Raw genomic sequence first — 12,406 nt, 5'->3', positions numbered from 1 at the left:
GGCATCACAGGTCAAGCGTTCTCCTGCCTCCACCTCGAACGCCCCACGTCCTTATTTCCTCATCCGTAGACTGTGATCCTTCAGTAATGGCTAGCCACGAGGCTGTTGGGAGGATAACGCGCGTGGTTTAGTAGTGCCCAGCGCCCAGTAAGTGATCAATAAGTGTTAATCATTGATATTTCTGTTATCGTTTGGAGCGTTTCTGGGCCTGCAGAGGAGAGCGGCAGGGCGGTACCCTTGCACGGACCGCGGGGGAGGTCACTCAGCGAGCCAGGGGGGTGGGGCCGCTCTCCCGCGCTCACCAGCCGCGAGCGGGCGGGGCCAGCGGGAGGGGACGGCGGCCCCGCCCCCGCCGACTTTTTTTTTTTTTTTTAAAGGGACGCCGGGCGCAGGCGCAGAAATCCCAGCCCTCCGTCCTCGCGCCGACCCGGACGCGCACGCGCATGGAGGGGCGCCCGAGCCCCCCGGGCCAGGCCCGCGTCCGCCGCTGGGCTGCCGCGCTGTGCCGCGGCCCCGTGGAGCCGCTCGTCTTCCTGGCCAACTTCGCTTTGGTCCTGCAGGGCCCGCTCACCACGCAATACTTGTGGCACCGCTTCAGTGCCGACCTCGGCTACAATGGCACCCGCGACAGGGGCAGCTGCAGCAACCACAGCGAGGACCCGGTCATGAAGGTAGCGGCGGGGAGGAGCACGCAGCGGGCGGGCGGTGGGCCCGGAGCTGGAGGGCGGGGGGGCGGGGGGCGCCGGGGGCGGGGCCTGCTGGTTTGGGGTAGTGGGCGGGGCAGAGCGAAGTGGGTTCCCGGACCGTCAAGTTCCCATAGTTGTTTTTTTTTTTTTTTTTTTTAAAGATTTTATTTATTTGTTCATGATAGACAGAGGCAGAGACACAGGCAGAGGGAGAGGGAGAAGCAGGCTCCACGCAGGGAGCCCGACGCGGGACTCGATCCTGGGACTCCAGGATCGCGCCCCAGGCCAAAGGCAGGCACCAAACTGCTGAGCCACCCAGGGATCCCCTAGGTTACAGCAGGGCCGTGAGGGTTAATAGAAAGGAGTAAAGGTCAGGGAATGGGACCGTGGTCCAGTCCCTGTACCCCAGGGCCAGGTTTTGAGAGTTTTACGAAGATTCTCTGAGGCTCCAAAGAGAGCCCCCATCCCTATTATTTCCTGGGATAGTTACGGTTTGCGGGGTGGGCAACCCATAGTGAGGAACAGCACCTGGTAAGATTCATGTCCCCACAGGAAGTGGAGACCCTTACCTCCCACTGGACCCTCTACATGAACCTGGGCGGCTTCCTGGTGGGGCTCTTCTCATCCACCCTGCTGGGTGCCTGGAGTGACTGCGTGGGCCGCCGCCCCCTCCTGGTGCTGGCCTCCCTGGGCCTGTTGCTACAGGCAGTGGTGTCCATCTTCGTGGTCCAGCTGCAGCTCCACGTCGGCTACTTCGTGCTGGGCCGCATCCTTTGTGCTCTCCTTGGGGACTTCAATGGCCTTCTGGCAGCAAGCTTTGCCTCCGTGGCAGATGTCAGCTCCAACCGCAGCCGCACCTTGCGAATGGCCCTGCTGGAAGCATGCATCGGGGTGGCAGGGATGCTGGCGAGCCTCCTGGGGGGCCACTGGCTCCGGGCCCAAGGTTATGCCAATCCCTTCTGGCTGGCCTTGGCCGTGTTGATAGTCATGACTTTCTATGCAGCATTATGCTTTGGTGAGACAGTGAAGGAGCCGACACCTGCCCGGCTCTTCACGCTCCGTCACCACCGATCCATTGTCTGGCTATACATGACTCCAGCCCCAGAGAAGTCCAGGAAGCATTTAGCCCTGTATTCACTGGCCATCTTCATGGTAATCACTGTGCACTTTGGGGCTCAGGACATCCTGACCCTCTATGAGCTGAGCAAACCCCTCTGCTGGGACTCCAGGCTGGTCGGCTATGGTTCAGCAGCTCAGCACCTCCTGTACCTCACCAGCCTGGTGGGCCTGCGGCTTTTGCAGCACTGCCTGGCTGATACCTGGGTGGCCGAGATTGGCCTGGCCTTCAACATTCTGGGGATGGTGGTCTTTGCATTCGCTACCATCACACCTCTCATGTTTACAGGTAAAATGTGCCGGTTCAGGGACAGTTTGCCCCAAAGGTGCTGGGTGAAAATTGGGGGTCAGACATTCACTGCCACTAAACGTGGTTCCTGCCTGTGTCTAGAAACATTGTTAGGCTCCTTGCCTGCACTGGAGGATAGACAACTAAGAAACTTCATAAAAATATGCCATCTTTATTAAACAGAAGAGATAGACCTTCAGTAGCCTCTGTAATTAATTCACATTGTCAACTATAAACATCATTAGTAAGATAGAGCAGCAGACAAAAGTATGGCTCATACACTAATCACTTCACTCATTGGCCTCCCACAGCCAATATTTATGGTGTTCTTAAACAAAGTCCATGCCACTAATACCTTAATACTCACTTCTCTGATAAGAATCACAGGCCCGGGACACCTGGGTTGCTCAGCGGCTGAGCATCAGCCTTCAGCTTAGGGCATGATCCTAGGGTTTGGATTGAGTCCCACATCAGGCTCCCTGCAAGGAGCCTGCTTCTGTCTCTGCCTGTGTCCTCTGCCTTCTCTCTGTGTCTCTCATAATAAATAAAATCTTAAAAAAAAAAAAAAATCACAGGCCCTAAGGCCCTACCACAAATATCCTTCCCTACCACAAATATCCGTGGTCAGCTTTTTTTTTTTTTTTTTTTTTTTTAAGATTTTAAAAAATTTATTCATGAGAAACACACACACACAGAGGCAGAGACATAGGCAGAGGAAGAAGCAGGCTCCTCGCAGGGAGCCTGATGCGGGACTTCATACCCAAACTGGGATCACACTCTGAGCCGAAGGCAGATGCCCAGCCGCTGAACCACCCAGGCGTCCCAACTTCTTTGGGTTTTTAAAAAAGCTCAGACCACAGATAGCAAATTCCTCCCTGCCTTAGTTCTTCCTCCTTCTCCTCTGCTCCTTCTCCATTTATTTACTCATGATGGAGAGAGGCAGAGACATAGGCAGAGGGAGAACTAGGCTCCCCATGGGGAGCCCGATGTGGGATTCCAGCCCAGGACCCCAGGATCACACCCTGAACCGGAGACAGACACTCAACCACTGAGCCACCCTGGTGCCCCTTCCTCTTCTTCATCCCCTTCTCTCCCTCCTCTCTCTTCTCCCTCCTCCCCTTCCTCCTCCCCCTCACTCTTCTTCCTCACTCCTTGCCTTCTCTCCCTTCCTCCTCCCCCTCCCTCCACATCTCCCTCTTCTCTTTCCTCCTGCCCATCTTCCTTCCCATCCTCCTTTTGGTGGGAGAGGGGTGGCTAGGAATGAGGAAGTTAACTTTTTTTAAAGGGACAGATTCATTTTGATAGAGTCCTAAAATATGTTGTTTACAAAGTCAGTTCATCAGTAATTGCAGATTTCTTAACTTGGCTGCTTGCCTGGAGAGTGAGGCTGAAGGGGACCAAGTACCTTCCTCTCCTGCCCACAGCATCTCCCATGGCCTCTGCGCTGGGCTCAATGCCCTCAGGGGTGCAGAGATGATGAAGACACTGTCATTACTCTGAGGAGCCTCAGCAGAGTGGTTTTTGAGGGCCTGACACCTGAAGGGGCCCTGAGTGCCTCATATACCCACTTGGGAGGATCTACCATCCTCTAGAAGGCAATAGTCACACAAGGGAGAGAAATTGTTGCAAAAGAAACATTGTAAGCCTGTGAGTAACAAATGCAAAGGGAAAAGGAACTTGCGTTAATTTTGTGCTTTCCTCAGACTTACCTCATGTACTCATTTCTTAGTGCCATTGTAACAAATTATCACAACCGGGATGCCTTAAAACAATGGAAATTTATTCTGTCACAGTTCTGGAGGCCAGAAGTCAAGGGGTCAGCAGGGCCACACTCCCTTTGGAGGCTCTGGGAGGAAATTTTCCTCACCTTTTCTGGTTTTGGGTGGCCGCTGGCATTCCGTGACTTGTGGCTGCGTCACCTGAATCTCTGCCTCTGACATGGCCTTTCCTCTTCTATGTGCCTTCTCTGTTTTGTCTTTCACATCTCCCTCCATTTCCCTCTTCTAAGGATTCGTGTGATTGGTTTTAAGGCCTATCTGGTAATCAGGAAAATCACCTCATCACAGGATCCTTAACTTTTTTTTTTAAGATTTTATTTATTTATTCATGAGACACACAGAGAGAGAGGCAGAGGCACAGACAGAGGGAGAAGCAGGCCCCATGCAGGGAGCCTGACGTGGGACTTGATCCCGTTTCCAGGATCACGCCCTGGGCTGAAGGCGGCGCTAAATGCGGAGTCACCTGGGCTGCCCATCTTTTTTTTTTTTTTTCCCCCCCCAAGATCCTTAACTTAATCACATCTTCAAAGATCCATTTTCCAAATAAGAACATTTACAAATTCCAGGGATTATGGCCTGATATCTTAGGAGGGCCATTATTCAGCCTCCTATACCCCAGAACCATCCTGTGATGAAGGCTTTGTTATGCTTTTACAGATAGCAGTCATGTCCAGGGCCACACAGTAAGCAACGGAGTCAGGTTTAGAACTCCGGGCTGACTCCAAAGCCCATGCTTGTTTTCTGTGCCAGGCCATCTACCTTCTCCGTGCAAGGTGAGTGAGTGATGCCTGCTGGGACTATGGGAGCTGTTCTGACAAGAACGTAATTGGTGGGGAATAAGCATTCATCAATGAAAGAGGTAGCAGGTAGGTCAAGCCTTGAGAAAGGTGGGCTTCTTCACCAATAAGGAAGTTCTTCCTGTGTCCGACCTAAGTCCCCCATGGGGTATATATGTATAAGAGCTCTGCGATGTAGGGTGCTCAGGCATCCCTCCCCGTGACCCCATTTTCTTGTTTCTTTCTCTGCAGGGTATGGGCTCCTGTTCCTGTCATTAGTCACCACACCCATCATCCGTGCCAAGCTCTCCAAGCTGGTGGGCAAGTCAGAGCAGGGTGAGTGCCAGGATCAGCCTCCATCTGGTTCTTCATACCCAGTGTTGCCTGACCTGGGCAGAGGGCAGCTGTGAGCTGGGAGGCAGTTTACCTTCCTCCCACCCTGGAGAAGTTAGGAGCCAAGACCAATGCACTTCTGTCAAATTGCCAAGGGCTGGCAGAGGACCATAGTGCCTTGGATTTTCAGATCATAGGGTTGGAATTTGCAGTCAGCAGAGCACATTTGTTCTTTTGGGTAACCTGAGCACAGGGATTTACTCTCTCCGGACCTCAGCTTTTCCGTCTGTAAGAAAGATGTGGTGATGGCAGTTTCGTGGCAGAGCACAGAGGAAGCAACAACCATTAGATATTTTCTTGTCCCAAAGTGACCAATTAAGAAGCAGGGACCCAGAAGGTTAAATCAGGTCACCCAAGGTCACTCAATAAGTGGTGGAGCTAGGATGCAAACCCAGCTGTTTTTAAGAGCAGCAGGTCTGGGGATATGGTTTTGGGTCCTGGCTGTGTCACCCACTGGCTGTGTGATCTTGGGTAGGTCCCTTTCTGTCTCTGTACCTGTTTGCTCCTCTGTAACATGAGTGGTTTGCTTTTTTTTTTTTTTTTTAAGATTTATGTATTTATTTATTCAGAGAGAGAGAGGCAGAGGGAGAAAGAAGCAGGCTCCACGCAGGAAGCCCGACGTGGGACTCGATCCCAGGTCTCCAGGATCATACCCCGGGCTGCAGGTGGCGCTAAACTGCTGCGCCACCGGGGCTGCCCGCGTGGTTTGCTCTTGACAAGAGCTCTGTCTAGCTCTGAGGCTCTGGCAGAGTTCAAACTCAACTTCTGTTGGGGTGTTGCTCATTTTGCAAAATTTGAGTTCTATTGGCATATCTCTAAGGAGTAGCTTCTCGGACCTTTGGGTCTTTATACCCTAGTCTGGAAATATCTAGCTCATCCACTTTTCCCCATCTGCCCTGGAAGGAGGATCTGGTGCTATATGTAGCTAAGGGTTCGTTCCCTTGCCCCCCAGAACCCATGTACCTTCATTCATTCACTCAGTAAGCTTTTTTCCTAGAATTTTCACTGTACCCAGAGATGCCAAGGGGAACAGGAGAAAAGAGCAGTCCTTACTACCTCCAGGGGGCCAGGGCCTGCGATGGATGCTTTCCATGTGAATTTAATCTTGCTATCAATCTATGAAATAGGTATTATCCTTGTTTAATAGAAGGGGGATAGAAACCCAGAAGGATAAGCAACTTACTGAGTGATCACATAGATAAGTGTTTGAACTTATTATCTGGGATAATAAGTTAATGGGAATTAACCCTATAATTAATCCCAGAAAGGAGATGATTCCAAAAAGGGATAAACCAAAACCCATTATACTGGGCTTTTGGTAGAAGATATCACATATACTTTTCATACACAGATTTAATAACAGCCATTAGTTTTGTAGCCCCTCTGTGCCAACTGCTTTCCAAGCATGACCTCATTGAATCCTTATCACAACACACGATGTAGGATTTATCATTGAGGAAGGTGAGACTCCAAGTCCAAGTGACTTGCCCCAGGTCACACAGCTGCAAGCTAGGGGTTCTGGGATTGAGTCTAGGTCTTTCAGACCCCAAAGTGTGATGTTTATGTCTTTACAGGTGCTCTTTTTTCTTCGGTGGCCTGCATCAATAGCTTGGCCATGCTGATGGCTTCTGGCATCTTCAACTCCCTCTACCCAGCCACCTTGAACTTCATGAAGGGGTTCCCCTTCCTCCTGGGAGCTGGCCTCCTCTTCATCCCAGCCATTCTGATTGGGTAATGCAGGGCTCTGACCCATGCTTATAATATCCTTTATCCCAAAGTTTTCTGCTTTCTTCTCCTCCCAAGTCATTCTTGGAACCATTCCCCCTGATTCTGCCCTTGAGGGACAGCTGCCTAATCATCTGGGAACCATTCCCCAAGGACAAGGCAGAGGGGCCGGGGGAAGGGTCTGGCTAACATTGTTTGCTGGCAAGGCTGTGTTCTCTCCCTTAGCTCCCCTCCTCTATTCCTGTTTTGCACATGGAAGTCTGGTGGCAGAAATATGCTAAAGGGAAGCCAGGGAGAGCTTCCCCTACTAGTTATGGCTAGGCCAGAGGCTAGCCTGACTTTCTCCCCTGTAGCCTTCAGAGTTTCTTTCCAGAGCCCTCTGTGTCTGGACATTGCCTTGTCTTCCGCCTCTCAGCTTTGGGAGGGAATACCTGTCCCACCCCACCCAGTAAAGCCTGTGTCACATCTCTAAGAGTTGAGGATGTCTCCCCAGATCAAATCCAAACCCTTTTTCTGGTCTTTCACAGGGTGCTGGAAAAGGCTAATCCTCGTCCCGAATTCCAGCAGTTTCCTCAGAGCCCCTGATTGGCCTGGCCTGGAGGACAGAGGGCAAAAGGAACAAAGTGAACACTAATCATCTGAAAGTATGCATCTGGATCCCAACCCGCAGCAGCATGGGCACCTCCTTTCCAAGGGCAAGTGTCTACCTTGGACAAAGTGGTCAAACCAGACAGCTGTGCCAGCCTAGGACTCTAATCTAGAATTACAATGCAGACGGTCCTACTCCAGGAGACAGTGGGGGTGCCATTGTGAAACAGGGGTCCATTTACCCTTTATACCATCAGTCACGTAGAACCCTTCAGGGGAGAGGAGAGGTCCTGTTGGAAGGGCACCTCAGGGACCAATTGAAGCAGGAGGGTTGATAGCTTCAACCCAGACTGCACAGCTCACAGGGTTGTTTCTGGTGTGCAGCCACCAGTCACTCCTCAGTGATGGATATGGTTCTGGGGGGAATGCAATGGGAGGGGCTGGGTGCCCTCTGGAGAGAGGTGCTTCTGTCTCTGGCTGGGAAATCCATCCTCTGGGCTTAGCAGTGCCAATCACAATAAATTCATATAATCACACTGAAGTGAACCTTCTGGTCCCCGAGGCATTGGGCTGTGGGGTCCCCTGCTTTCCTGTTCCCAGTCTGCCCACTGTAGGTCAGATAGCAGTAAGCTTCTGGGCTGGGCAGCAGCCCCCTGAACTGCCATGAGATGATGCTGGGCATGGACAGCCCACATCTCCTCTGACTGCTCATTCTCTTCTGAGCTACTAGGCTAGGAGAGAGGGTGGTGCTGTGGGGTTGCCAGGCTGGCATCTGGCCAGCGGAGAGATTTAGGGCAGAGGCCATTCCTGAGGGTCAGTCAGAGATCCGTTCCCTGAAGGCACCTTACTGGTCTACCCAGCTACACTAGCCCAAGCAGGATCAGTCTGTTACTACTCAGCTCTCTAGCACTCCAATTGCCACATATTTCGGCAGGGCTGTGTGCTGAGACCATCCTTTGTGCATCTTTAGGTCAATGGGAACCTGGAGATGGGCCTGATTCAAGGGCCCTTCTCAGGGTGTTGGGAAAGCCTGGCCCAACATCTGAAAGGCAGAACTGGATTCAGTATTTAGGCACCTGCTTTGATGAGGGCTGTAAGCCCCCACAGAGACCCAAGTCAGGTGGCACTTGACTGCAAACATGAATTGGCCAACAGGGTTCGGCTCCCAGCTACCCTCCTCTCTCACCTGCCCTGAAAATCACACCAGTGAAATGGAGTGGTGCAGGGCAGACCAGGGTCAATGTCTCTGTCATTGGGAGACCAAAGCAAGGAGAGGGCCTTCCACTGTCTTGTCTCAGCATGAGGCAGTAGGAGTCAGGGAAAGGTTCTGGGCTGGCCTCAGGCCTGGGCTATACTCTAGGCACTGCCTCTGGCTTGCTTGTGACCTTGAGCAAGCCCTCCTATGAAGGGCTAGATAAACAGCGCCCATGAATTGTCTGGTCACAGGTGGACAAGTTAGGAAACACTGGGATAGATGATGTTCTGAGCCCCTTCTCACCTCATACATTTTAGAATGAGATGCCTCTCTTCCTGGGCAGGGGAGAAGGAATGAGTTGGAGCTGGACTTCTTGACCTCGGAGTATCCCTGAGCAGTCCTTGGTCCCTGGGGATGGGCGAGGTGAGGTAGGTAGGGACCTAGCTGACAGCCCCCACTAGAAGCAGCATCTACACCCCAGCCAAGCAGAAAACCCTGACCCAGCAGACCAATGTCAGAGCAGGCTTTGTGGGGAAAGGCTGTTTCTCAGCTCAGGTTCAGGACCAGCCCTGTGGGGCCAGGCCTGGGTGCAAGGTGACGGTTAAGGTGCCTGCCCTGGGCAGTCTGTCATGGCACACTGGCCTGGCTAGGGTGAGGGCCATCACCCATCACCCTATCACCTTGGCTGCTCTGGTGAGGTTGGAGGCTGGGCTCTGATTCCCCAGAGGCAGGAAGGGGCAGCAAGAGAAGGTGTATGAACAGAAGACACGGCCTGGCAACCTCCCAGAATGCTGCCTGGGGCACCTCACGAGGGAGTGGGACTGATCAGGGACAAAGAGAAAGCTTCCCCTGGAGGGTACTCATCCCATTGTATTGTTACTTTCTCTGCTCTATGAGGGCAGTGTCTAGGCCACCTTCAGTCACCACCACATCCAGGGCCTGGCACTGGAGGGCACTGTTGTGGCATGAAGGAAGCAGGGTCAAGAGTGGTGGGGGCCAGGCTGGGCTAAAGTGTATCTTCGGCAGGATAGGGAGCAGAAAAGGAGTCCCAAGCCTGGAGTGAGACCTCTGATCCTCTGATGATGTGGCTCAAGAGCTACGAGTGACCTGGCTAGCACTTGTGGGGGGTGGCTCTGAAAGCCGAGCCAGCCTGAGGTGTGAGGAAGGGAGGTAAGGGAGGGTTCCAGCTGACCCTGTTAGCTGAAGCCTGGGTTTACTGGAGGGAGGAGACCTTCTTGCTCTCCCACCTAGTGGAGAAAGGGGCAGAGGGATGTTCTTGCTTTACTTCTGCATAGCTTTTGGGCCAGCCTATTTTGTTTGTGAAAACCTGTCCCCCACTGCCAGACCCTTGGGGCAGAGGAGAAGCGAGCTGTCAGTAGAGTGACAGCCCTGCCCAGGGCACAGCCTCCAGGAGGATTCTCAGGATAGGCAGTGGACTGAGCACCAGAAGGCCGGGTCTGGATCCCTGGGGCTGACTCTACTGAAATGTCATGTCATTCAGTTCCTTCTCTGTAAAATGGAGAAAATATGGGTTGGGTTGCTCAGGTGATGGCAGAAACTATGGGGTGGGATGTCGGGGGAAATGGCAAAGATTTGTGAGGGATTTGTGTTTTAGAGCCTTGCTAGTTGAAGTGTCATTCCTTAACCATCTGCATCCACTCACCTGGGATTTTGTGAAAAATGCAGAAACCTAGGCCCTGCCCAGGTCTCCTGAATGCAGTTTTAGGAAAATTCCCAGGGGATTCCAATGTGCCCCCCACCCTTCTTCAGAGTACCGCCTCTTCCCGTGTTGCTACAGGCTATCCAGCCGACTGCTGTGCCACAGATGCACAGGCTATCCAGCCGACTGCTGTGCCACGAGGAGAGGCTGCCTCTCCTGGCCATCCCCTGAGCAGGTGGGTAGGGAGGGGTTGGCTGGGGGAGCCAGCTGAGCCTGGCCAGCAGGAACTGAGGCACAGCAACAAGGCATGGGTAGGGTAGCTAGCTGCCTGGTGAGACGGCCTTGGCGGCCCAGGCCCAGACCCAAGCAGGCAGCTCCCTTGCACCAGTGAGTGCAGCAAAGCTGACCACAGCTGCAGACCAGCCAGAGTGAGGGCTGGCTCAGCCCCACCCTGACCCTGGGTGTGGTAAGAGGACTGCACCTTGGGAAGGCTGGGAGGGGACTTGGGACCAGACCAGCTAAGGACAGTGAGTGGTTACAGGTCAAGGCCACGGGATGGCAGGAAGTGGTGAGCCCAGAAGCCAGGCACCATCTAGGTGGAGAGCCATCACTGAACCCCCACCTCCAGCTGGCTGCTAGGCCTCAGCCCTTGCTTAGCCCAGGGGGGTGGGCATTGCCCTAACTCTTGTCAGAGGCTGCCTGCCTTCCCCCTAGCCAAGCTGGCTGCTGTCAGGGCTGGCACGAGGTAGGTGGGTATAGTGTGCGGAGTCTCAACCTCCAGAGTCTCTCCCACACCTGAGATAGAGAACCTGGTGGCAGAGACTAGGGAGGTCTGGCCCTTACCACCCTCAATGCCTCCCTTCCCTTCCCTTCCCTTCCCTTCCCTTCCCTTCCCTTCCCTTCCCTTCCCTTCCCTTCCCGTCCCGTCCCGTCCCGTCCCGTCCCGTCCCCGTCCCCGAGGAGGCTGGTTTTGAGGTGGGCCATGAGGGTGGGGGCAGAGTGACAGCCATTTTCTGAGAAGGGCCCAGGCTGTTGCAGTTGAGAGAGACCAGTTTGAGGAGCTGCTTCTTCGGGAAGGATGATGGAAATGGGGTTCACAACAGGCCTTGGGAACCAAGGACTGGTTAAGTTGGGCCCATGAGTACGGCACCCTCCAAACTGGTGTCAGAGCCTGCAGATGAGTCCCGGGAGGAGCGGCCCTGCAGGAAGCGGATGATCTTCTCAATTGTGGCCTCCTGGTACTCATGGGACCACCTGTGGGCACAGAGGCTGGTGGGTTAGGGGGCCGGCAGAGGGTGCTGCTGGCTGAGGGCTGTGTACCCACCCCTCTCCTCACTTGATGCCGTTGAAGGTAAGCACAGCCTGCATGTCCTCAGGCAGTTCCTGGGGCTCTGGCCACTCGAAGCCATCGATGACCGGCACAATGTTCTTGCCGCAGCTCAAAGCAGTCACGATCTCCTGCAGAAAGAAAAGAGGAGAGGATGAGACATGGGTCCCAGTCTAGGGACCCTGGGGCCAGGCAGACATTGGGAGGGGTGTTGGTGCTGAAGTCCACCTTGACTTCTCCCTTACTCCTTGTGGTATAATAAAAACCAAGTATTTGATCTTTGCCCCAGGTCCTTGGCATAGAGCTCCTGAAACACGGGGAATTTCTGGATGACTGGAGGTTGGGGATGGGGGTGCCCAGGTAGCTTCCAGGTGGGGGCTGGTTGCCAGGAAGGCCAAGGCATGATGAAAAGGTTGGAACTTTTAAGTACCCCTCATACATTCACAGATGCACACCTTCCAGGATGGGAGAGGGGCTGGAGAGTGAGTTCACTCACCAGTGGCCAATGACTAAATCATGCCTCCATAATGAAACCTCCATAAAATCTCCCAAGGAGGGGGTGGGTTGGTGAGCACATCTAGGTTTTGGGAGGGTGGCTAGAGAGGGCATGGGAGCTCTGTGCCTTCCTGCCTGTGCCCCCCACACCCCATACCTTGCCCTATGCATCTTTTACATTCAAATGTTTCTGAGTTACATGCTCGACAATAAACCAGTAATAGTTAAGTGTGTTCTGAGTTCTGCATGTCATTCTAGCAAATTATTGAACTGGCGGGGGAGGGATCTGTATGTCATGGGAGCTCCTGAACTGGTAGCCAGGTCAGAAGTGCGGGTAGCCTGGGAACCTAGGACTTTCAACTGAAGTGAGGGCAGACA

General features: G+C 53.5%; 2 protein-coding genes across 2 annotated transcripts in view; one reads left to right on the top strand and one right to left on the bottom strand.

Moving 5' to 3' along the window:
- Nucleotides 1-379: 379 nt before the first annotated feature.
- On the top strand, nucleotides 380-12,256 carry SLC46A1 (solute carrier family 46 member 1). The gene is made up of 5 exons (XM_026016260.2): nucleotides 380-671; nucleotides 1,239-2,091; nucleotides 4,898-4,981; nucleotides 6,613-6,769; nucleotides 7,291-12,256. Exons 1-5 carry the CDS (start codon nucleotides 444-446, stop codon nucleotides 7,346-7,348), a joined length of 1,380 nt encoding a protein of 459 aa, XP_025872045.2. The 5' UTR covers nucleotides 380-443; the 3' UTR covers nucleotides 7,349-12,256.
- SARM1 (sterile alpha and TIR motif containing 1) overlaps nucleotides 6,374-12,406 on the bottom strand; it is a 22,795-nt gene continuing 16,762 nt past the window's right edge. Inside the window, exons 8-9 of the mRNA XM_072747783.1 lie at nucleotides 11,543-11,664; nucleotides 6,374-11,460 (exon numbers count right to left, since the gene is read on the bottom strand). Of these exons, the coding sequence (XP_072603884.1) occupies nucleotides 11,331-11,460; nucleotides 11,543-11,664 (252 nt within the window). The 3' untranslated portion in view covers nucleotides 6,374-11,330. The remainder of the gene's footprint in view (nucleotides 11,461-11,542; nucleotides 11,665-12,406) is intronic.

This window comes from Vulpes vulpes, chromosome 2 (assembly GCF_048418805.1).
Source record: "Vulpes vulpes isolate BD-2025 chromosome 2, VulVul3, whole genome shotgun sequence".
Taxonomy (NCBI): Eukaryota; Metazoa; Chordata; class Mammalia; order Carnivora; family Canidae; genus Vulpes; species Vulpes vulpes.
Note: the sequence above shows the minus strand (reverse complement) of the source record. Positions and strands in the feature narration are given on the sequence as shown.